General features: G+C 48.6%; 1 protein-coding gene across 1 annotated transcript in view; it reads right to left on the minus strand.

The window, feature by feature from the left end:
• Positions 1-26,351, minus strand: part of LOC115080968 — a 312,075-nt gene that overhangs the window by 121,107 nt on the left and 164,617 nt on the right. The window contains exon 6 of the mRNA XM_029585462.1: positions 6,529-6,596. Coding sequence (XP_029441322.1) covers positions 6,529-6,596 — 68 coding nt within the window. The remainder of the gene's footprint in view (positions 1-6,528; positions 6,597-26,351) is intronic.

The raw sequence follows: 26,351 nt of genomic DNA on the forward strand, positions 1-26,351 counted from the left end.
CCATGCTCCCAGCTCCTCAGCGGATTTCTCAGTTCTGCGGCAGTCCTCCCCACGTGGTCCGCAGGGAGCCGCCTCCGTCTCGCACCATGCCCCTCCCTAGGTGTGCGCATCGGCTCTACCTTTAAAGGGGCATGGCGGGAACCACCCCCTGGCCCCAGATGATGTCACTGGGTCCTGGTACGTAAGGCCGGGCCCAGCCAGTGCTTCCTTGCCTTGGCAACATGTCTTCATGCTAGTCGTGTGCTTAGTTGCTTGTTCCTGCGTTTCCTCCTTGTTCCTGGTTCCTGACTTGTTCCTGCTTCTTCCGTGTTCCTGTTCCTGATCCTGGTATCCATTCCTGCTTCTGTGTTCCGTGTCTACCCTGCTTGTCTTCTACTGATTGATATCTGGCTCTGACCTCTGCTTCGTCTGACTACGCTACTGATTGATTGCAGGCTCTGACCTCTGCTTCGTCTGACCATGCTACTGATTGATACCTGGCTTGACCTCTGCTTCGTCTGACCACACTATTGTTTGATACCTGGCTTGACCTCTGCTAAGTCTGACTACACTCCTGCCCGTCTCCTGGTTTTGACCTTCGCCTTGCCTGACCATGCTCCATCTGACTCCTGGTTTGACCCATGTTTGTCTTGCCACTCTTCCTTGCCTGCCCTGACTTCGGCCTGCTCTACGATGCTCCCGCTGAACCCACTCTGGACTTGGCTTCTCAGGCTTTGGCCTGTTCTTACTCGGGTGCCCTCTGTCTGCCTCCTGTATTCATTGGTGACCAGGTCTCCAGGACTCCGCCTCGTCCAGATCAGATTTCCTACTTCTACTGCCGCTGCTGGCCCCTGGCTGACTTCCTCATCGTCCCTGAGAAGACTTCGGACAGAGGCCCACCAAGTTCTGCCGGCCCTGGTACCCAAGGGCTCAACCTGCGGGGAACAAGGGCTGATATTGGTGAAGCTCCAGCCGGCCTGTTGGGGTTGTGGACCCTTGGACCGGCCAAACCCTGCAGGTGAGGGTGGAATATGCCCACAGGAATGGAAAAGCCGATAGTCGGAGCTGAGGAGAGTCTTAAGGATGTCTTCACCTCTGGAAGTCCGAGGTTCCCCCAGGAGGAGCCCGTAGGAACACGGACCTCTCGGACTTAGGTGGGCCCTATGCGACCAAGGGCCAGAGGAGCAGTTCCTCGAGACGACAAGGCGACCGCGGTAGGAAGAAGCTTCACCCTAGGAAGCCCACGGTCCCCCCGGGAGGAGCCCATGACTTAGGAGAGGCCTAGGTGGCCGGTGAGCGGATACCTGCCATAGTGGACGAAGAGGAAATCGGAGTCCGGGGACGAGCCAAGGTCAGGATCCAGAAGTCAGACGTCAATGCCAGTGCCAAGGATAGAAGCAAGAATCAAAGTCGGAGACGAAGCCGGGTCAGGAGCCAGGAATCAGAAAACAAAGCCGGAACCAGGAACAGAGGCAGAAGTCGGAGTCGAAGGACGAAGCAAGGGTCGAAATCCAGGAATCAGACGTCAGGAAGAAGTGGGAAGCAGGAAACAGGGAACACAACTAGCTACTCCAGGGAGCTAACCTCGATGCAAGGAAAGGGAAGGCTCCAGCTGCAGGGTTTAAATAGCCCTGCAGCGTCTGACGTCATCCGGAGGCAAACCCTAGTTTTCCCGCGCTGGCCCCTTTAAATCTGGAACCCTAGCGCGCGCGTGCACCTAGGGGGCGGGGCCATCCACGGGAGGATGCCGGTGTCTCCTCCAGCATGGGAGCGCCGCCTCTGGGGCCTGTGCAGGCCCATCGAAGGTGGAAGCGGCCCGGGCCGGAAGGCGGTGAGTGGCGGTCCCGGGGCCCGACCCGGGATCACAACACAGCCTCCCTCAATCAGCCAGCTCCGCCTGCCGATGGTGGGGAACCTAGGGCTTGCCCTGCGGGTAGTGCCAACCCCACTTCGGCCCAAGGGTCCACCTCCTGCGCAACAGTATTAAATCCATCTGGAAAGTGATCTTGTACCAATGCTTGAATATAAAAAGTATGCAACAGTTCTACAATGAGAGACTTGAAAATTTTGTAATAATCATACGATAAGCCATCAAGGCCTTGGGCTTTTCAGATTTGCTTTCATTGTTAACTCTTAAAATTTCTGAAGGTTGAATCGGCCTATTAATAAGAACATCAGAACATAAGAACATGCCATACTGGGTCAGACCAAGGGTCCATCAAGCCCAGCATCCTGTTTCCAACAGAGGCCAAACCAGGCCACAAGAACCTGGCAATTACCCAAACACCAGGAAGATCCCATGCTACTGATGCAATTAATAGCAGTGGCTATTCCCCAAGTAAACTTGATTAATAGCCGTTAATGGACTTCTCCTCCAAGAACCCATTCAAACCTTTTTGGAATCCAGCTACACTAACTGCACTAACCACATCCTCTGGCAACAAATTACAGAGCTTTATTGTGCGTTGAGTGAAAAAGAATTTTATCCGATTAGTCTTAAATGTGTTACTTGCTAATTTCATGGAATGCCCCCTAGTCCTTCTATTATTCGAAAGTGTAAATAACCAATTCACATCTACTCATTCAAGACCTCTCATGATCTTAAAGAACTCTATCATATCCCCTCTCAGCCGCCTCTTCTCAAAGCTGAACAGCCGTAACCTCTTCAGCCTTTCCTCATAGGGAAGCTGTTCCATCCCCTTTATCATTTTGGTTGCCCTTCTCTGTACCTTCTCCATTGCAACTATATTTTTTTTGAGATGCAGCGAACAGAATTGTACACAGTATTCAAGGTGCGGTCTCACTATGGAGCGATATAGAGGATTTATGACATTTTCCGTTTTATTAACCATTCCCTTCCTAATAATTCCCAACATTCTGTTTGCTTTTTTGACTGCTGCAGCACACTGAGTCGACGATTTTAAAGTATTATCCACTATGATGCCTAGATCTTTTTCCTGGGTGGTAGCTCCTAATATGGAACCTAACATCATGTAACTACAGCAAGTGTATTTTTCCCTATATGCAACACCTTGCCCTTGTCCACGTTAAATTCCATCTGCCATTTGGATGCCCAATCTTCCAGTCTTGCAAGGTCCTCCTGTAATGTATCACAATCCGCTTGTGATTTAACTACTCTGAATAATTTTGTATCAACTGCAAATCTGATAACCTCACTCATCATATTCCTTTCCAGATCATATATATATATATATATTTATTTAAAAGCACCAGTCCAAGTACAGATCCCTGAGGCACTCCACTGTTTACCCTTTTCCACTGAGAAAATTGACCATTTAATCCTACTCTCTGTTTCCTGTCTTTTAACCAGTTTGTAATCCACAAAAGGACATCGCCTCCTATCCCATGAATTTTTAGTTTTCTTAAAAGCCTCTCATGAGGGACTTTGTCAAATGCCTTCTGAAAATCCAAATACACTAAATCTACCAGTTCACCTTTAACAGCATGTTTATTAAACCCTTCAAAAAAAATGAAGCAGGTTTGTTAGGCAAGACTTCCCTTGGGTAAATCCATGTTGACTTTGTTCCATTAAACCATGTCTTTCTATATGCTCTACGATTTTGATCTTGAGAATAGTTTCCACTATTTTTCCCGGCACTGAAATTAGGCTCACTGGTCTATAGTTACCCGGATTGCTCCTGGAGCCTTTTTTAAATATTGGGGTTACATTGGCCACCCTCCAGTCTTCAGGTACAATGGATGATTTTAATGATAGGTTTCAAATTTTAACTAATAGATCAGAAATTTCATTTTTGAGTTCTTTCAGTACCCTAGGATGCATACCATCCGGTCCAGGTGATTTGCTACTCTTTAGTTTGTCAGTCTGGCCTACTACATCTTCTAGGTTCACAGTGATTTCGTTCAGTTCGTCTGACTCATCACCCCTGAAAACCATCTCCAGAACTGGTATCTCTCCAACATCCTCATTAGTAAACATGGAAGCAAAGAATTCATTTAATCTTTCTGCAATGGCCTTATCTTCCCTAAGAGCCCCTTTAACCCCTCGGTCAACTAATGGTCAACCGACTCCCCCACAGGTTTCTTGCTTCGGATATATTTTTTAAAGTTTTATTATGAGTTTTTGTCTCTATGGCCAACTTCATTTCAAATTCTCTCTTCACCTGTCTTATCAATGTTTTACACTTAACTTGACAATGCTCATGTTTTATCCTTCTTTCTTTAGATGGATCCTTCTTCCAATTTTTGAAGGATTTTTTTTGGCTAAAATAGCCTCTTTCACCTCACCTTTTAACCATGACAGTAATTGTTTTGCCTTCCTTCCACTTTTCTTAATGTGTGAAATACATATGGACTATGCCTCTAGGATTGTATTTTTAAACATTGTTCATGCCTGTTGAACACTTTTAACCTTTGCAGCTGCACCTTTCAGTTTTTTTCTAACTATTTTCCTCATTTTATCAAAGTTTCCCTTTTGAAAGTTTAGTGTTAGAGCTGCAGATTTACTTATTGTCCCCCTTCCAGTTATTAGTTTAAATTTGATCATGTTATAATCACTGTTGCCAAGTGGCCCCACCACTGTTACCTCTCTCACCAAATCCTGCGTTCCACTAAGAATCAAATTTAAAATAGCTCCCTCTCTTGTTGGTTCCTGAACCAATTGCTCTATGCAGCAGTCATTTATTACATCCAGGAACTTTATACCTCTAGCAAGTCCTGATGTTACATTTACCCAGTTAATATTGGGGTAATTGAAATCTGAAGAACAATAGTGCAGGAACAAATCTCAGTTCCTCCAAATGTTTCAAATAGTGTGTTGTTTATTTCACAGTGTTCAACTGGCAACTCCACAAATAACAACAATAACTTGTCAAAGTCCCCCGACACGGTCCCGTGTTTCACTGTGGCTGCATCGGGAGGGACCAGGCATATAATTGTGATCTACAACAGAATATACATGTAAATAGTGGAACACAAAAACAGGGCTACTATATTTCAATAATATTATAGACACATACCTTTTGTATCAGTCAGAGGAGCGCGAACGCCCTCAAAAGTGACAGCCATTTAAAGAAGAAGAAAGGCGCGAAACGGGAGTCTATCGCGAGATTCATAGCAACCAATCACAACAGAGCACAGAATCACTCACTCAGTCAAACAGATACCATTCAATCTCTTTGTTCAAACCTTTTGGAGAAACAGTATCAAGGGTAAATATCCATCTCTGCTCTCTCCGACCCAGCACCTCGGTAAAGTCACCCCCCCCCCCCCCCCCCGAGATGGGCGGGCAACTACCTCCAATACAGAGAAGGAGAGATCAGAGATGGAATGTCCGCTGTGGGACCAATGGGACACCAAAGGCTCATCCATTCTTTGCTACCGGATATTAGAACAATGTTCAATCATCCGTGTTTTCATCATCCTGATGGTCTTGCCCACGAACAGGAGGGGACAGGGACACCTCACTATATATACGACACCTTTTGTGGTACAATCAGAATTAGAACGAAGTTGAAAAATACGACCAGTGATGGGGTGTTCAAATGATGAAACTGTGTCCGTGTGACTACACATGGTGCAATGCCCACACGGTCTATGAGTCCCCCCCCCCCCCCCCCCCCCCGTGCTTAATGCTCTGACAGCGCCCGGAAACGCAGTGTGAACCAGCTGATCACGTAAGTTTCTACCCCTCCGAAAAGTGAACCGCAGGGGACCATGGAAAAGGTTTGATAGTGATAATGCATGCCAATGCCTCCGGATCATATCGGCTACTGCTTTGCTCACAATAGAAAAAGGGAGAATGCAATTGTTACACACCTCATCTGACCCCGGCGGAGGGGGATAAGTTTGTGACCACACTGTTTCGTAAAGAGACGGACCGCAATACGTTGTTGTCGTATCACAATTGTCATCCGAGGGCCTTATGAGATAACATCCCTACTGGCCAGTTTTTAAGACTTCGCTGCTTGTGCTCATCCCGATCTGATTTTTTGGTCTAAGCTCATGCTATGACTGCTCAGTTTATGGAAAGAGGCTACCCTTCACGAGTGATTAAGAGGGCGTTTAAACGAGCCTTATACACCAACTGGGATTGGCTTTTTTTTTCCCCCGCCGGGGTCGGATGAGGTGTGTAACAATTGCATTCTCCCTTTTTCTATTGTGAGCAAAGCAGTAGCCGATATGATCCGGAGGCATTGGCATGCGTTATCACTATCAAACCTTTTCCATGGTCCCCTGCAGTTCACTTTTCAGAGGGGTAGAAACTTACGTGATCAGCTGGTTCACACTGCGTTTCCGGGCGCTGTCAGAGCTGGTATAATTTAACCGGATTTAACTTATCTGGCTAAGTAGCGCCTTGACTGTGGATATTCGGCGGTATAGCCATGGCACTAAATATCTCTTGTAACTTAACAGGATAAGTCATATCTGGTTAAGTTACTTACCCGGCCAGCGCTCATTATTGACCTCCTAATGCATAACCAAAGAGAGAACACAAGATCTGTTAATCCAACTGTAGCAGCCTTCATAGTGCCCTTTTGATTTCTGTGATTCAAAAACAACTGAACTTACTTGGACTCTAGAAAGGTGACTTGGAAAGTCCGTGACCAACAATTATTCATGTGAAATAGCCTTGAAGACTGGTCCATGTAAGAGAAAAATACTTGATTATATTTTTGGCATTTTCATATTTCATTGTTTAGTTTTTAATTATTTTCATGCTACTATTTTATTTCTCCTTGTCCATTTTTTACCGCTTAAACACAAGAACATGACAGCAGAAAAAGACCATATTACCTAGTCTGACCATCTGCCCAATTAATTTAGCTTTGCAATTTCCATTATTCCCTCAGAAATCCCCTCTATTTATCCAATGCTTTCTTGAATTCAGATACTGTTTTTGAGTCTTCTGCCGCTATTGGGAGGCTGTTCCCTGCATCCAACACCCTCTCTGTAAATAAGTATTTCCTAAGATTACTCCTGAGTCTACTCCCTTTCAACCTCATCGCATGAGCCCTCATTTTAGAACCTCCTATCCCGCCTTTCCTCTAGGGTATATATTTTTAGACCTTTAAGTCTATCCCCATATGCTTTATAACAAATACCACTGACCATTTTAGTAGCCACACTCTGGACTGACTCAAACTGATTTATATCTTTTTGAAGGTGCAGTCTCCAAAACTGTTACCAGTATTCCAAATGAAGTCTCACCAAGGACCTTTACAGGGGCAATATCACCTCCATTTTTCTGCTGACCATTCCTTTTCCTATACAGCCAAGCATCTTTCTGGCTTTTGCTGTCACTTATCCACCTGTTTGGCCACCTTAAGAGCATCAGATACAATCACTCCCAGATACCTCTCTTCTTTTGTATTTAATAGAATTTGCTTAGTAACATAGTAATGATGGCAGAAAAATACCAAATTGTCCATCCAGTCTGCCCAACAAACTTTGTATGGTAGTAACTGTCGCTCTATGCAGGTTACCCCCATGTTTCTGTTAAGAGTAGTGTGAGGGAGTGTACAGAAAACTCTCTCACACCACCTTAAAGCACTGGGCACACCAGTTTCACCCAGTCCTCCTTACGGTTGATTCCTGCAGGGAAACCTGGGAGAAGGGAGGAGCCCTTCACCAGAGTAAAAGACCTCAGGATCTAGAAGGGTTAGAGAAGCCCCAGGGAAATGGCAGAGAAGTACCATATACCAAGACCTGTTATGTGTGAGAACTGTGCATAACCTAAGGAGAGCTGTGTATTTTGTTTAAGGTGACTTTTTCCAGGACTGTGTATAACCTGAAGCTAAGCTGAACTGCCTTATTTTGTTTTCTGTTGATTTTAGTTTAATTCTTTTTTATTGAATTTAGTAAGCAATACAAATATTTTACATTGTAAATAAAGTACAGCCAGATTCTATCTCCTTTTCTTCTGCCTGTACCAAGCTGCTACTGCTCAAGTTACCACAGGTAGTAACTGGTAAAGGTAGAGCTTCATTTATAGGGGCATACTTTCAAAGACTTGGGTGCCTGGGTGGTAAGCAATGTTCCCCATAGATACAAAATAGGAAAAAGCCTTTAGTACAATAGGCCCTTAGTCATGGGTAAAAATAGAGTTAACCTGATAGGTCATGTGATGTGGAGATCCTGGATATTCATTGATCCTGAGTCTCTGTGCCATTCCCCAAAAATCCATTGAATCAAGCGTCATCTGTTGGCAATTTCGACTGCAAGATTGTGGTGAGCTCTATATATGTCTATAGATCACTACATATGTCTTCAGGGACTATACCCATTAAAGGAGGGAGGAAAGAGAGGGAAATTTAAAAGTGACAAAGGACAAAATGGCTGCCACAACCACGAGTATCCAGGGGCCTACTTTAAACTTGGATTTAGTCACAGAATGTTAAGGTTTTCAGTATGTGGGCCCTTGGCCCGAGGTGTGAGTTGTCACTACCTGTGGGGAGGAGCCCCACAGGCCCACACCGTCGAGAGGCAAGGTCAGGCATGGCAGGGAGCTCTGGGTGAGGCTGTGGAGAGGTCCCAAGGAGTTAGTAGGGATTCCCCAATAGACAGGTAGGCTAAAGGTAATACCTGGACTGAGATCCCTGAGGGGGAAGGCACCAGGCAGGCCACAGAGCGGGAAGGCTTGAGACTGACGTGCAGGAGGTATAGTGGAGAGCCATCCCCAAGGGGCGGAGCTGCGGAGGGAGGGAGGTGCAGCTGTAGTGACGTAAGCCAACCCATGGAGCAGGAAAGCCCGAGTCAGGTCTCCGAAGATGACGTATGTTGAAACCCGAGGAGCGGGGAGCACAGACAGTCTTTGTATGATAGAGAAGCACAGCCCCGAGGAGCAGGGTGTGCAGGCAGGCTTAGCAGCACGTAAGCGCGACCCCGAGGAGTGGAAAGGCGCGGACAGTTGCAGTGTAGCAGGAGGGCACTGCCCCGAGGAGTGGGACGGTGCTGAGAGTCTCTTGTATAATACGAGGATGCAGCCCTGAAGAGCGGGGAAGCACTGACAGTCTAAAACAGCACGTAGGCACAACCCCGAGGAGCGGGGAAGTACTAGAGTAAATTCCTGAGTGGTAAAGGTGTTCCAGGGGGCAGCCCCGAGGAGCAGGAAGCCTTGCAGAGTAGGATTCTTAGGAAGCGCAGGGCCAGCCCAAGGAGCAGGGAAGGCCAGGAGACAAGGTTCTCGAGAGAGCGCCCACTGGCCCCCGAGGAGCGGGTACCAGACAGAGTCCAATGGAGTCCAATAGCGTAGCCAAGGGAACACGGAGCAGGAGCTAGAAGACATATATGGAACTTGCCAAGTCGGCTAGCTGAGGGCGAAGGTGGAGCTTGTATACCTTGATCCGATGACATCATCAAACAGGGACGCTCCTGAGGTTCCCGCCGAAGAGGCTTCAAAGGAGGGCCCAGTGGCACGTGAGCACGCCTAGGAAGGCCCAAAGACAACATGGGTAGCAGTGGCTTCTCGGCTGCCACGCGGATCCATGGAGAACACGGCGCTGGAGTGGCCTATGCCGTGAGTACACCCAGGGAGGGCTGGAGAATGGTGCAGGATGTAAGTAAGCGCAGTCGCAGCCATCTGCGACCGGGCATAACAGTACCCCCTCTTAAGGTCCCTCCCCAGGGGTTTGGGTTTGCGAGGATGCTTAGCGTGAAACTGCTGAAGGAGATCCTTGTACAAGATATTGGCCATTGGTTCCCAGCTGTTCTCCTCAGGCCCAAAGCCCTCCCATGAGAGGAGTTATTCCCATTTTCTTCCATGTTTCCTAATGCCCAGGACATCTCGAACCCAATAGGTGACATCTGCTTCTGAGGATAGCGGTATGGGGTCCGGTGGTTTCTTGGAAAATCCTGAGAGAATCAGAGGCTTGACTAGAGAAAGGCATTGTGAATCTTGAGCGAGGAAGGCAGCTGGAGTCGGTAGGTAATGGGACCCAGACGGCGGAACACCAGAAAGGGCCCAATGTACCTAGGAGCAAAGCGGGCTGAAGGCAGCTTGCCCCGAATAAATTTGGTACTGAGCCATACCTTATCCCCAGGCTGGAACTGGGGTGCTGTGCGATGATGGGCGTCAAAGGCCTTCTTCGATCTCTGGGCAGCTTGCTTGAGCAGCTGTTGTGTATTTTGCCACAATTGATGCAATTCCTGGGCAGTAGCTTGCACTGCCAGGGATGTCACAGAGAGCGGGAGCAGGAGTGGTGGCAACAGTGGGTGTCCATAGACCACCTGGAAGGGCGACGAACCAGTGGAAGTGGACAGATGGGAATTTAATGCGAACTCCGCCCAAGGAAGGAGGTCGGCCCAGTCGTCCTGCTGCAAACTCACATAGGCTCGCAAGAATTGCTTTAGAGTTCTATTGGTCCTCTCTGTTTGGCCATTGGATTGAGGGTGGTAAGCCGAGGTGAAATCTAATGAAATATTAAACTTTTTACAAAGAGATTTCCAGAAGCGTGCAGTGAATTGAACCTCACCGTCTGAGAGAATATGCTTGGGAAGACCGTGGAGCTGGAACACACGCCAAAAGAATAATTTGGCCAGATGGGGTGCCGTAGGAAGGCCGGGTAGGGCCTCAAAGTGCACCATGTTACAGAATCAATCGACAGTGACCCATATGGTGTTATTCCCTTTGAATACGGGCAAATCCATAATAAAGTCCGTTGCGATATGGGTCCAGGGTTCGCTCGGAATGGGAAGTAGCTGCAAGAGCCCTCATGGTCTTCCTGCTGGAGGCTTATGACGGGCACACGTAGAGCAGCGTTCTACGTAAGCTTGGGTATCTTTCCGAATTGTAGGCCATCAGTAGTACCGCTGAAGAGTGGAGAGAGTCCTGGTCTGACCCGGGTGTCTGCAGGTCAAAGAGTCGTGAGCCCATTGCAAAACCTTTCGTCTTAGCGGGCGAAGGACCACCATCTTCCCTGGTGGTACTGGAAAGGTGGCAGACAAAATGACCTTAGCAGGGTCTATTATATGCCGTTGGGTATCAGGAACATCCTCAGCGACGTACGATCTGGAGAGGGCATTGGCACGACCATTCTTATTGGCTGGGCGATAACGCAGTATGAAATTGAATCAAGTAAAGAAGAGGGACCAGCAGGTCTGAAGATGGTTTAAATGCTGAGCATGATGTAGATACTCGAGATTTTTATGATCCGTGTATATGGTAATCTGGTGTTGTGCACCTTCGAGCCAGGGTCGCCATTCCTCAAAGGCCAGCTTGATGGCCAACAATTCTTTATCCCCGATGGCGTAATTACATTTTGCTGGCGAGAAGCATCAGGAAAAAAAAAGAACAGGGGTGCAGAGTTTGAGTAGTGGAGTATTGACTCAGTATGGCTCCTACTCCAACGTCGGAGGCATCGACCTCTACCACAAATGGGCGTGTAGGATCCAGATGGCGGAGACAAGGTTCCTTGAGGAAGGCAAACTTGAGGTCCTGAAAGGCGGTCATAGTTTCAGGCGACCATTGGGAGGGGTTGACCTCCTTGCGAGTCATGGCCATGAGTGGTGCGGTCAGCATGGAATAATGGTGTATAAAAGAGCAATAGTAATTGGCGAAGCCAAGGAATGTCTGGAGAGCCTTGAGGCCTGTGGGTTGAGGCCAATCTCGGAAGCTCTTTAATTTTAGAGGATCCATTCAAAACCCCTGACTGGACACCACGTAGCCCAGGAAAGGAATGGTCTCTTGTTCAATGGAGCACTTTTCAAGCTTGGCGAAAAATTGATTATCACGCAGCCGCTGAAGGACACGGGAGATGTCCTGGCGATGACTTGGAAGATATTGAGAGACGACGAGAATATTATTGAGGTATACAACTTCGCACTGGTAAAGCATATCTCTGAAAACCTCGTTCATCAGGTTTTGAAATACCGCGGGCGCGTTGCAAAGCCCGAACGGCATCACAAGGTATTAAAAGTGACCGTCGCTTGTGTTAAAGGCGGTCTTCTACTCGTTGCCTTTGTGGATCCGGACCCAGTTATAGGCTCCCCAAAGGTCTAATTTCGAAACCATCTTTGCTCCTTGAAGCCTGTTGAAAAGCTCGGAGATGAGTGGCAGTGTGCAGTGATACTTGAATGTAATTTCGTTTAGGCCACGGTAGTCGATGCAGGGACGGAGGGAGCCATTTTTTTCCCTACGAAGAAAAACCCCACTCCTGCAGGGGACTTGGAGGGTCAGATGAACCCTTTGGCCAGGTTCTCCCGAATGTATTCTGACATGGCTTGGGTCTCTGTCTGCGAGAGAGGGTAGATCCCATTCCGTGAAGGCTTCATGTTAGGTAGTAAATTTATCGCGCGGTCATAGGAGTGATGAGGAGGTAACGTGTCCGCAGCCTTCTTTGAGCACACATTGGAGAAGGATGCATATTGTGGTGGAAGGCCCAGTAGAGAGGGCGCTGTAGCCAGGCAAGGCAGTGGAGAGACAAGTTCCAAGCAGTTCTTATGGCATCCAGGGCCCCAGCAAGAGAGCTCTAGTGTGGCCCAATCGAACTGTGGAGTATGCTGCTGGAGCCAGGGCAGACCCAATACTACAGGATGGATGGCCTTGTCCAATATATTTATTTTTATTTATTTTTGATTTTTATATACCGATCTTCCTGCATTAAATACAAATCAAACCGGTTTACAAGTTTACAAATATATGGAATGAGATGGTTTCCACATGCAATGTCCTGGTACGTAGCTGGATGGGAGACGTGGTGTGGGTAACCTCACCAGGAAGAGATTCCCCATGAACAGATGAGAACAGTAAGGGCACCAGAGAGCAGATGGTGGGATTCTGTAGGTGTTGTGAGTTGCTTTAATATGAAGTTCCAACCAGCCCCGGAGTCCACCACTGCGAAGGTGAGAAACTCCTGGTTGTCCATCTTGATGGACACAGGAACAATCAGTGGAGGAGACGGTGAAGTCAGGCCTAGGAGTAGTCCTCTAGCAGAACCTAGGCCCAGTAGTTTCCCGTACAGACCAGACATGAGGCAATGGCATGCCCAGGCTAGCCGCAGTAGAGACAGAGGCTGGATTGCTGTCAACAGCATCATTCCTTAGGAGAAAGTCTACTCCTATCCATCTGCATGGGTTCCTCTTCTGCTGGATTCTGTGATGTGTTCACTCGCGGAGAAGAAGAATGCCGAAATCGGGACGGGCTTGGTGCAGACTTCCGGGAGGCTCTGGACTCGAGAGAGCGTTCTTGTAGTCGATGGTCAATATGCCCAGTGAGGTCAATCAAGGAGTCCAAAGAGGAGGGCAATTCGCGAGCCACCAACTCGTCTGTAATCTGTGGACTCAAACCTTTGAGGAAGATGGAGCGCAGACAGTCGGAGTCCCAATGTAATTCGGAGGCAAGAGTTCGGAATTCAATAACATAGTCCATTAGAGGACGAGAGCCTTGTTGGAGATGAAGAAGAGATGACCCGGAAACGGCTCATCAACCAAGGTCTTCAAAAATGGACTGAAACAGGGCCAGGAACCCTGGAAGGTCGCAGAGGACCTGGTCTGCTCATTCCCAGAGAGGTATCGCCCAGGCCAAGGCCTTACCATCCAAAAGGGCCAGGATGTATGTAGTCTTGGTGATCACATCTGGGAAGTAAGCTGGTTGCAGACAGAAGTGCATTTTGCACTGATTCAAGAAACCCCTGCACAGGAGAGGATTTCCTGAAAGTGGAGTTGCTGGCAAGGGCACAGTCAGCCAAGGAGCCGGTACAGAGGAGGAGGTGTTGAGCTTGATATAGTAGCTGTTACAGTAGCGTCTAGACAAGAGCTCAGGTTGTCTATGGCACCTGCCAGAAACTCCAAGAATTTCTGTTGTTAGCTGATCCTTTGTGCCATTCCTGGAATGGCCTGGAGGAGCGAGACCTCTGCCGGTTCCATGGACTTGGCAATCTGTTAAGGTTTGTCAGTATGTGGGTCCTTGGACCGAAGTGTGAGTTGTCGCTACCTGTGGGGAGGAGGCCCACACCGTCGGGAGGCGAGGTCAGGCACGGAAGGGAGCTCTGGGTTAGGCTGTGGAGAGGTCCTGATGAGTCAGGAGGGATTCCCCAATAGACAGGCAGGCTGAAGGTAATAGCTGGACTGAGACCCCCGAGGGGGAAGGCGCCAGGCAGGCCGCAGAGCGGGAAGGCTTGAGACTGACATACAGAAGGTATAGCAGGGGGCGGAGCAGAGGTATAGCAGGAGGTATAGCAGAGGTATAGCAAGAGGCAGAGCGAGAGAGGTGCAGCTGTAGTGACGCAGGCCAACCCACGGAGCAAGGAAGCCCAAGTCAGGTCTCCGAAGATGACATATGTTGAAACCCGAGGAGCGGGGAGCACAGAGTGTCTCTGTATGGTAAAGAAACACAGCCCCGAGGAGCAGGGAAGTGCAGGCAGTCTTAGTAGCACGTAAGCGTGACCCCGAGGAGCGGGGAGGCATGGACAGTCGCAGTGTAGCAGGAGGGCACTGCCCCAAGGAGCGGGACGGTGCTGAGAGTCTCTTGTATAATATGAGGATGCAGCCCCGAGGAGCGGGGAAGCGCTAACAGTCCAACATAGCATGTAGGCACAACCCTGAGGAGCGGGGAAGTACTAGAGTAAACTCCTGAGTGGTAAAGGTGTTCCAGGGGGCAGCCCCGAGGAGTGGGGAGCATTGCAGGTTAGGACTCTTAGGAAGCACAGGGCCAGCCCGAGGAGCAGGGAAGGCCAGGAGATAAGGTTCCCCAGAGAGCATCCACTGGCCCCCGAGGAGCGGGTACCAGACAGAGTTCAAAGTCCAACGGAGTCCAATACCATAGCCACAGGAACACGGAGCAGGAGCTAGAAGACACGTACAGAACTTGTTGCCAAGTCGGCTAGCTAAGGGTGAAGGTGGAGCTTATGTACCTTGATCCGATGACATCATCAAACAGGGACGCCCCTGAGGTTCCCGCCGAAGAGACTTCAAAGGAAGGCCCGGTGGCATGTGCGCGCGCAGTTGTAACGGCTTTAACATGTAAATTTGGCTCTATATCCAATCAAATTACAGATCATAAGAATTCTCTGTCAAAATTGGGGCCGAGAACTGAGAAAGCAGAGGGGTGAATTTCCCTAAAAGAGGACGACATTATGGCATTGCAGCAGCAGGCAGCAAATCTGGAAAAACAGTCTCACAAGAGGATAAAATAGACAATCTGAAAAACAGATGAAGAAGAGATAATATTAGAATAACTGGCATACCAGAGTCAATGAATGTAATCTGGTGTCTTTTTTGGAGATGTGGCTACCGGAGAATTTGGAGGTGCTGGAGCTGCAAGGCGTTTTGGTGGAGCAGAAGGTCCACCATCTTGGGGGAAGAAAAGAAGGGGAGAACACACCTAGGGTGATCATTGCAAAATTTTTGAACTGGGTTCAGAAACAGCAAATATTGCAAACTTACCACAAACATAATGGTTTGCAATACCTGGAACATCTGGTACATCTATTTCAGGACTACTCTAAAGTTTCACTCAAACACAAGGCTTTCAATCCCTTATGTGTGATGCTGATTCAAAAGCAAATAAAGTTAGTGCTGTAATTCCCAGCGAAACTCCACATATGGTACAATGGAAAGATGCAGGTATTTTACCATTCAGAGTCAGTGAAAATATTTATAGAATCACTGTGATCATTAAATTTTGCATATGTTCCTGCTAAGTTTGTTTTGGGAAGAAATTGTGTCTTTATGATAGTGAGTGCAGGCGTTTTTCTGCTGTGGTGATCAAAACAACAAACAGAATGTTAGGAATTATTAAGAAGGGAATGGAAAATAAAACAGAGGATGTCATAATGCCTCTGTATCGCTCCATGGTGAGACCGCACTTTGAATACTGCGTGCAGTTCTAGTCACCGCATTTCAAAAAGGATATAGCTGCACTGGAGATAGTGCAGAGAAGGGCAACCAAACTGATAAGGAACATGGAATGGCTGCCCTATGAGAGAAGGTTAAAAAAGTTAGGGCTGTTCAGTTTGGAGAAGAGACAACTGAGGAGGGATATGATGGAAGTCTACAAAAACATGAAAGAACCTGAACAAGTAAATATAAATTGGGTTATTTACTCTCTCAGATAATAGAGGGACCAGGGGGCACTACATGAAGTAGCTCATTTAAAACATATCAAAGAAAACTCTTTTTCACTCAGCACATAGTTAAGCTCTGGAATTCATTCCAGAGGATGTGGTTACAGCAGTTAGTGTTACTGGGTGTAAAAAAGGTTTGGATAAGTTCCTAGAGGAAAAATCCATAAACTGCTATGATGGCAATTAATAAGCAATAGTAGCTTGTGATCTATGTAATGTTTGAGTACTTGCAGGTACTTGTGACTTGGTTTGGCCACTATTGGAAACAGGATACTGGGCTTGATGGACCCTTGGTCTGACCCAGTATAGCATATCTTATGTTCTTATATTCTGATGGAAATAAAGTGTTGTGAAGGGTTCTCTGGCCTGGAGAGATAAATGTTGCTTCGGGGAGTTACTATACCGACAACAGAGAGCCACACCAGAAGTGACTGCCTTGGAGTGGAAATGGCATGTTTTTTATGGGAAGCCTATCTCATCATGGCCTGCCATATGATTTTAAAACAAATAGGAATCTTTAAAAGTGCTTGAGCCACCATTTCTCTGCTCAGCTTATCTCACTGACTGGCGAGTGTTGCGGTCTCTACTGCTTCCCTCCGCTTAGGGCTCAAACCCGCCTACCTCCACTTCAGGAATCACCGCATTCCGCCCACTCTGGACCCTGGGGGCTTCTCCCACTCCACGTGGCGGCCGCCATTATGTGCCTGCTTCTTGTCAGTCTCGCGCGTGCGCGAGGACGCCCGTCTTGAGCGCTCAACTCCCGGAAGCCTGGCCCCGCCCGTGCTGCTGACATCACGCCCAAGCCCCGATATAACCGGCGCTCAAACTCTCTCTCATCGCCTTGCAACGAGGTTCACAACTCCATAGTTGTTCTTAGTTGCGTTCCTGGTGATCTCCATGTTTCCTGCTTCTGACTCCGGTTTGCTTCCGACTCTGCTTCAGCCTGCTGCCTGCCTCTGACCCCGGTTTGCCTCTGACTCCGCTTCTGCCTGCTGCCTGCCTCGGACTCCGGTTTGCCTCTGACTCCGCTTCAGCCTGCTGCCTGCCTCTGACCCCGGTTTGCCTCTGACTCCGCTTCTGCCTGCTGCCTGCCTCGGACCCCGGTTTGCCTCTGACTCCACTTCTGCCTGCTGCCTGCCTCCGACTCCGGTTTGCTACCGACTCCGCTTCAGCCTACAGCCTGCTTCAGCCTCCGGTTTGCTACCGACTCCGCTCCAGCCTACAGCCTGCTTCAGCCTCCAGTTTGCTACAGACTCCGCTGCCGCCCGCTGCCTTGTCTTCAGCCGGCCCTCGGCCCTGTACAGCCGGTCCCCTGCTTCCCGGGTACCTTGGACTTCCTATCCTTCCTGTTTGCTCTGGTCCCGGTCTAGCATATCTCAGCCCCTGGACTTTCTGCCTCTATTCCAAGTCCCGAGGTCCCAGTGCACTACGGGCTCCTCCCGGGGGGTTCCTGGTTCCCGGGTGAACACCTCCTGCTTGTGGCTCCGCCCCCTGGCCTACCCTGTCACCCTAGGTAGGCCGGCCCAAGGGTCCACTATCTCGCCAGCAGTGTCCAACTGCAACAGTTTGCAAGGCCATGGACTCGGCGGAGGCCCCAAGCCTGCAGGCCATTCCGGGGATGGCACAATGCCTCCAGCAGCAACAGCACTGTATCGACACACTTGCTGCTACCGTGGAACAGCTGGTCTCCCGCCTGGAGGCCTCTCCTCCGGAACTGCCTCCAGCCCCTCCTCCGGCACCAGCACCCAGTTCAGCTTCAGTGACTCAGTTACCCACGCCGACCCGGTATGCCGGGGATATCAAGACATGCCGTGGCTTTTTAAATCAGTGCTACGTGCGTTTTGCCCTCCTGCCTGCACAGTTCTCCTCAGACGCAGTTAAAGTAGCATATATATTCTCGCTACTGGATGGTAAGGCCCTTGACTGGGCTTCACCCATGTGGGAGCGTCAGGACCCCTTGCTACAGAATCTGCAGGAATTTGTCCTCAACTTTCGCATCGCTTTTGATGATCCTGCACGCCAGACCACCTCGGCCTCGGAGCTCTTGCACTTCAGGCAAGGGACACGCTCGGTGGCCGATTACACCATAGACTTTCGCACGCTGGCCATGGAAGTTGGCTGGCGAGATGATTGCCTTAGGGGAATCTTCCTGGAGGGGCTTGCTAGTCGCATCAAGGATGAGTTAGCAGGCCGGGACCTCCCGGAGGACTTAAATGACTTAATTGACATCGCTGGCAGGGTGGATCGTCGCCTTCAGCAGTGGGACAAGGTGACCCGCTCCTACCGTAAGGCATCACCACAGTCGTCCACTGCCTCCAGAACACCGGCTCCTAAGGCTCTCCCGGCCTCTGTCAGCAGTGGAGAACCCATGCAATTGGGTAGATCTCCACTGACTCCCGAAGAAAGGAGGAGGCGCCGCTCGCTGGGCCTCTGTCTCTACTGTGGAGGCAAGGGGCACTTCCTCGCCAATTGCCCAGAACGTCCGGGAAACGACCGTGCCTAGGTTATACCGAGGAGCTACACCTAGGCTCTACAGGATCAGCTCCTCTATGTACCTTGCCAGTGACTCTGAAATACCCCGGTGGGGAACTCCAGATCCGCGCTTTCATTGACTCTGGTGCTGAGGGGAATTTCATTGTGGCCGACCTGGTGAATCAGCTGTCTCTCCCCAAGCTACAGAAAGTTCCTCCACTGCGGATTTCCTCTATCCGGGGCACCCTGTTCCCTGGTGTCATCACCTGCTCCACAGCCCCCTTGACTCTCCAGACATGCTTGTTCCATTCGGAGGAGATCTCCCTGCTAGTCCTGGAGCGAGCTGTGCACCCCCTGGTTCTTGGACTACCTTGGTTGCGACAGCATTCGCCCATTATTCAGTGGGATAACTTTCAGCTAACCCGATGGAGTCCCTTTTGTTTTGAACATTGTTTACGTCTCCCACATCCACTGAAAACCTTGCACCTCTGCTCCTCGCTTCTGCTGCCCGAGCCATATCGAGACTTCGCTGACATCTTCTCCAAAGAGATGGCTGAAATACTCCCTCAACACCGGCCTTTTGATTGCCCAATTGACTTGTTGCCGGGCACCACGCCTCCCCGTGGCCGGGTGTACCCTTTCTCTTTGCCAGAGACTACTGCTATGTCTCAGTATGTGACTGAGAACCTTGCCAAGGGCTTCATTCGTCCTTCTCGCTCGCCCGCCGGAGCCGGCTTCTTCTTCGTGGCCAAAAAGGATGGCTCTCTCCGTCCATGTATAGACTATCGTGGCTTGAATGCCATCACCAAGCGAGACCGGTATCCGCTTCCTTTGATCCCCGAGCTTTTGGACCGCCTTCAGGGAGCACGCATCTTCACCAAGCTAGACCTCCGAGGGGTCTATAACCTCATCCGCTTTCGCCCCGGGGATGAGTGGAAGATGGCCTTTAATACCAGGGATGGGCATTACGAGTACCTGGTAATGCCCTTTGGACTCTGCAACGCCCCAGCCGTCTTCCAGAACCTCATGAACGAGGTCCTATGCGACATGCTCCACTCCCATGTCATTGTCTATCTCGATGACGTGCTCATCTTCTCCAAGGATCGGAAAACTCACCGTCGCCACGTCGCACAAGTCCTGCAGGTTCTCCAAGACAATCACCTGTACGCCAAGCTTGAAAAATGCGTTTTCGAAGCTGAGGCCCTGCCCTTCCTCGTGTATATCATCTCCTCCACAGGATTCCAAATGGACCCCGAAAAAGTAGCGGCCATAACTAGGTGGCCTCAACCCAAGGGTCTCAAGGCCCTCCAGAGATTCTTGGGCTTCGCTAACTTTTATAGACATTTTATTCCACAGTACTCGCATCGGGTCGCTCCCCTTACTGCCCTGACCCGCAAGGGAGCCGACGCCAAGAAGTGGCCTGACGCTGCGGTCGCAGCTTTCACCGACTTGAACGAGGCGTTCCTCACGGACACCTGTCTCCGTCATCCTGATCCCGCCAGACCTTTCATCGTCGAGGTCGACGCCTCCAGCATTGCCGTTGGAGCAGTCCTCAGTCAACACTCCGACTCCGGACAGCTCCTGCCATGTTCTTACTTCTCCAGGAAGTTCTCCCCCGCCGAGATTAATTACTCCATCGGCGACAAGGAGCTGCTGGCGATCAAACTCGCCTTTGAAGAATGGAGGCAATGGCTCGAGGGGGCCTGACACACGACCACCGTATATACGGATCACAAAAACTTAGAGTTTTTGTCCCAGGCTCAACGACTAAACCCTCGCCAAGCCCGCTGGGCCCTGTTCTTCAGTCGCTTTGATTTCATTTTACAATACCGGCCGGCGGCCAAGAACCTCCGAGCTGATGCTCTCTGTCGGACCTCCTTTTCCGAAGAAGACCAAGAACCTCCACAGTATATCCTCGACCCTAGTAAGGTTCGCCTGTCCGCCCTGACGGTCCTCTCCCAAGATAGGACCGTGGTTCCCCGACGAGACCGTTTAAAGACGCTACGCTGGGCTCATGACTCCCTCACTGGAGGGCACGCAGGACGCGAGAGAACCCTGGAACTCCTTAACCGCTTCTACTGGTGGCCCAACATCCGACAAGATGTGCGCACTTACATTGGTTCCTGCCCCACCTGTGCCCGTCAAAAGCCCAGTCCTGGACCCCCGTGCGGTCTCCTACAGCCTCTGTCAGTCCCCACAGAGCCCTGGACCCATCTAGCTACAGACTTCATGGTGGACTTGCCCCCGTCTCGCGGTCAAACGGTTATCTGGGTTACCGTCGACCGCTTCTCTAAGATGGTGCACCTTGTTCCGTTGACCAAGTTACCCTCTGCACCCGAACTAGCTCTCCTCTTTGCCCAGCATATTTTCAGGCTACACGGCCTCCCGCAGGACATCGTTTCCGACCGGGGACCCCAGTTTGTTGCACGCTACTGGAGGGCTCTCTGCAAGTGCTTCAAGGTAAAGCTCAGCTTCTCTACAGCTTTCCACCCGCAGAGTAACAGACAGTCCGAAAGGATGAATCGGTCTCTGAAAACCTACCTTCAAGCCTTCACCAATGAAAAGAAAGACAACTGGTCAGAACTACTGCCCTGGGCCGAGTTTGCCTATAACAATCAAGCTCATGCAGCCACCGGGCTCTCACCATTCTAGCTAGTCTACGGGAAACAGCTGAGACCTCCACTTCCCCTCGCTATTCCCAGCGCCTCTCTAGCCGCCCAGTTGACGGTGCGCCAGCTACAGACCTTGTAGCAGAAGACCCAGAACAAACTGCTCCGCTCAGCCTCTTCTGCCAAACAGGCCGCTGACCGCCACCGACGACCGGCTCCTACCTATCAGCCAGGAGACCGGGTCTGGCTTAGCACCAAAAACATCCGTCTCCATCTCCCCTCACGAAGATTTGCGCCCAGATTCTGTGGGCCATTCCAGGTTGCCGAAAGAGTGGTGTCAGTTTCGTATCAGCTGAGGTTGCTGTCCTCTCTTCGAGTCCACAATATTTTCCACGTATCCTTGCTTAAGCCCGTAGTCCTCTCTCGCTATCACCTCAAATCTCCGGATCCTTCTTCTACTACCATCGACGATGATCCCACTTACCAGGTACGCGAGGTCCTGGACGTTTGCTTCTACAACCGAAGGTGGGAATATCTACTCGCATGGGAAGGTTGCGGCGATGAGGACAACACCTGGGAACCCAGCCGCAACATCCTGGACAAGTCCTTGTTGCAGCAGTTCCATCGTGACCACCCGGAGAAACCCGGTCCTCTCAAGAGGGGCCGTAAAGGGGGGGGTACTATTGCGATCTCTACCGCTTCCCTCCGCTTAGGGCTCAAACCCGCCTACCTCCGCTTCAGGAATCACCGCATTCCGCCCGCTCTGGACCCCAGGGGCTTCTCCCACTCCACGTGGCGGCCGCCATTACGTGCCTGCTTCTCATCAGTCTCACGCACGCGCGAGGACGCCCGTCTTGAGCGCTCAACTCCCGGAAGCCTGGCCCCGCCCGTGCTGCTGACATCACGCCCAAGCCCCGATATAACCGGCACTCAAACTCTCTCTCATCGCCTTGCAACGAGGTTCACAACTCCATAGTTGTTCTTAGTTGCGTTCCTGGTGATCTCCACGTTTCCTGCTTCTGACTCCGGTTTGCTTCCGACTCCGCTTCAGCCTGCTGCCTGCCTCTGACCCCGGTTTGCCTCTGACTCCGCTTCTGCCTGCTGCCTGCCTCAGACTCCGGTTTGCCTCTGACTCCGCTTCAGCCTGCTGCCTGCCTCTGACCCCGGTTTGCCTCTGACTCCGCTTCTGCCTGCTGCCTGCCTCGGACCCCGGTTTGCCTCTGACTCCGCTTCTGCCTGCTGCCTGCCTCCGACTCCGGTTTGCTACCGACTCCGCTTCAGCCTACAGCCTCTTCAGCCTCCGGTTTGCTACCGACTCCGCTTCAGCCTACAGCCTGCTTCAGCCTCCAGTTTGCTACCGACTCCACTCCAGCCTACAGCCTGCTTCAGCCTCCGGTTTGCTACAGACTCCGCTGCCGCCTGCTGCCCTGCCTTCAGCCGGCCCTCGGCCCTGTACAGCCGGTCCCCTGCTTCCCGGGTACCTTGGACTTCCTATCCTTCCTGTTTGCTCTGGTCCCAGTCTAAGCCTATCTCAGCCCCTGGACTTTCTGCCTCTATTCCAAGTCCCGAGGTCCCAGTGCCCTACGGGCTCCTCCCGGGGGGTTCCTGGTTCCCGGGTGAACACCTCCTGCTTGTGGCTCCGCCCCCTGGCCTACCCTGTCACCCTAGGTAGGCCGGCCCAAGAGTCCACTATCTCGCCAGCAGTGTCCAACTGCAACAGCGAGAGACTGAATAGTTTACATTGACAGTATTGAAGAGAATTATTCTTTGATTATATAGGAGTATAGAAGTGAATACTTTCCTTTCCTTTCTTGATGCAGTTGAATGATGACATGTTGGTTGGGGGAAGGGAATGCTAAATTGTGAAGCTGTGTAATATGTTAGAGTCAGGGACGTTTCTGTTATATTTGACGTTTGGGGGATAGCACTCATTCACATTAACCCGTGCCTCATGTTCTATGCAGAGCAATATTCTCAATGTTGGGGACAATTCGAGGGAGGAGGGGGAAGGGAGTAGGGTGCAGTGGTCTATGAAGGGAATTTCTACAATACCAGGTAATAGGGCTCCAATAAAGGTAGATACTCATGAGACTGAGGACAGGGAAGCAAAGACAGGGTTTTATGGTGCTATTACCACTTCAGTGCATAGGCTGGGGTGTAGCGAATTTAAGAATGAAATAGGAAACATAATGGAGGCTTTTAACATCTGGAAAGGGTACATGGGCTAAATACATTTCCTGGAATGTAGCAGGGCTGGGGTCACCCATAAAATGAGAAAAAGTATTAGCTTAATTACATAGAAAGCAAGGTAATGTGATCTTCTTGCACGAAACTCATCAAAGAACAGGAAAATAAAAAATTGCGTAAATGGTGTAGTCAAGATTTTTACTCATCAGGTACATCAAAAATGAATGGAGTGGCAATATTAATACAGAAGAACGTGGCTTTCAACATGGAAAGCACACAGACAAATGACGATGGAAGATTTGTCTTGGTTAGGATCAGCTGCATGGGCAGATGATGTTGCTTGCATCAGTATATGCCCCTAACCAATATGATCATCACTGTTTTTCACAGCTAGTCAAAGCTAGCTGTGAACCATACCCACAGCTAGTCAAAGCTAGCATGGGACCATACCCATTAATATTAGAAGGAGACCTAAATTGTGTGCAGACCCTGTACTGGACAAGAATACAGCGACTAAATTCCATAAACTGGGTCAGGACAAAGGAATCCCCCTTTTATGCGACAGTCTTAATCTTACAGACATATATAGAGTCCTGCATCTCGAAGAAAGGGACTACACTCATTATGCACAGGCTCACCCTTTAATGTCAAGGATTGATTATATTCTAGTGTCAGAGGAGTTGTTTAATCAGGTGGGTAAGTCATCTACAGGGAGCCTAATTATCTCTGATCACTGCCCGATGGAATATCTCCTCTTTGGTCAATCAGACGTTAGCCAAGGTTATAAATGGCGCATGCCAATGTGATTGAGTAATGACCCAGAATTCTGTACTTTTCTTCAGAAAAAATGGAAATCCTTTGAAGTAGATAATGAGTTGCATAAGGAAGACCCATTCCTTTTTTGGGAGACATCCAAGGCTGAGGGGAATTATCAGTTATGCAACTGCCCGAAAGAAAAAGTTACATTGGGATATATTAGAGTTAGAAAAACAGCTAAATTACTGCAAAAAACAGATGGTCCAATTAGGAAAAGAGGAGTGGATAGGAAGATTTAAAATAGTACAAAAACTATTAAATGATTTACTTAATCAGAAAACATAAGCTATTTCAATTTGGCAACAAATCTTGAAAACTGCTGGCCAATTTGGCTAAAGTGAAAAGGAAGGCAAACTATATAGGGGGAATTAAGAATAATCAGGGGCATATAGTAAATTCTACTCGTGACATAGGCGAGGTATTTAAAGCATTTTATTAAAATGTATATGCGGCTGAGCCAGCTAATGTGGTGAAAAGGGATAAATTTATATCTGGCCCGGTCTGTCCAAAGGTGACCGCGAATGAGTTACTAAAATTAAACTCACCAATCAAAGTGCAAGAAATTGAGCAGGTGGTTCAGGGGCTATAAAACTATAAATCACCAGGACCTGATGGGCTTCCTGCTACATATTACAATATTCTTAAAACCAGTTTAATTTTACCATTACAAGAGTTCTTTAATAGTATGATTAATAAAAAGGACATTCCAGAGTTGATAAAGCTGGCGGTGAGAACAATTTTACTGAAACCAGGAAAAGATCCTATGACCCCAGCGTCTTACCGGCCTAAATCTCTATTATACCAAGATATAAAAATATATGCAAAAATTATTGCAAATAGATTAAAATTGGTTTTGCCTAAAGTGATATCACAGGAACAAACAGGTTTTGTCAATGGCAGAAAATCCTCTAAATATTCGAAAACTAATATTGTCCTTAGATGCCTGAATGACCTTTAGCTGTAAGGATCCCATTATCGTTAGCTTTGACGCCGAAAAGACATTCAATAAGGTCTCCTGGGATTTTCTAAATTTTATTTTGATTCAATTTGGTTTTAGTGGGATAATTTATGAAGGGATGTGCTTATTATACAGAGATTTGAAAGCATTTATGATTTGACATAGACATATTTCAGTTAAAGAGAGGAATCAGACAAGGATGCCTGCTTTCCCCCTTGCTTTTCATTTTCACTGTAGAACCCTTCATAATTCAAGTAAAACAGGTTCAGAATGCTGAGGGGGTGGAAATTGCTAAGTCGGAGCTGAAATTAATGCTTTTTCCAGGTAATATATTAATGACTTTAACACGAGCTTGGGAATCACTGCCACAAATTCTGGCTACTATTGAAGAATTTGGGAGTTTCTATTGTTTAAAATAATCAAACCAAATGAGAGGCAATGGATGTTGGAAGATTATTAAAATCAAGATGGAAAGATTGACCGCTAAAGTAGACTGATGGCACAATTAAATATTTGGGTATACATATTAATTGTACGGTAAAGGAATGGTATAAATACAACATATATCCAATAATACAAGAATTTAGAAAGAAACTTTCAAGTTAGATGAATTTACCAATATCCTTGTCCAGATGTATTGCCTTAGTGAAGATGGTGTTAATTCCAAAAGTAATGTATGTAATGCAAATGATCCCAATTATACTCTTAAAAAAAATATCAAACTCATTTATGCACTTTGTTCCAAATTTTTCTGGAAGGGAAAGAGAGCAAGGCCTCCCATAGCTAGATTACTTACTCCCAAATTGGAAGGCGGAATGGGATTTTATAATATTCAATACTACAACATCACATGTATTATGTGCTATATAAGGGACTGGATTAAATAGATCGACTATTCAGATAGCTAAACTAGAAGAGCAATTTGCCTCTCCGTTGAGTCTGAGCTACATTTTACACACTACAAATTATAAGATTCCGGAACCTGGATTTCGCTCCGGGAAACAAGTATGAAATATATAATAAATTAACGCAAGAAGAAAAGGCTTGCATACAATCTTGTATTAATATATCAAAGAGAGAAATATATTCATTTGATTACTATAAACTAAAAGTACAATTTACTGATAAAGATCATTTAATGTTTTTACAACTACGAAGTTATATCTTTGCTGTACATGAACCACCTGAGGGTGACTTTAATGGGAGATTTCAGTGGTTGTTGCATCTTTGTAAAAAGAATGTATTTACTATAGCCATTATGTACAAATACCTTCATGAAAATTCGAACTA

The sequence above is a fragment of the Rhinatrema bivittatum genome, chromosome 1 (assembly GCF_901001135.1).
Source record: "Rhinatrema bivittatum chromosome 1, aRhiBiv1.1, whole genome shotgun sequence".
NCBI classification, from domain to species: Eukaryota; Metazoa; Chordata; class Amphibia; order Gymnophiona; family Rhinatrematidae; genus Rhinatrema; species Rhinatrema bivittatum.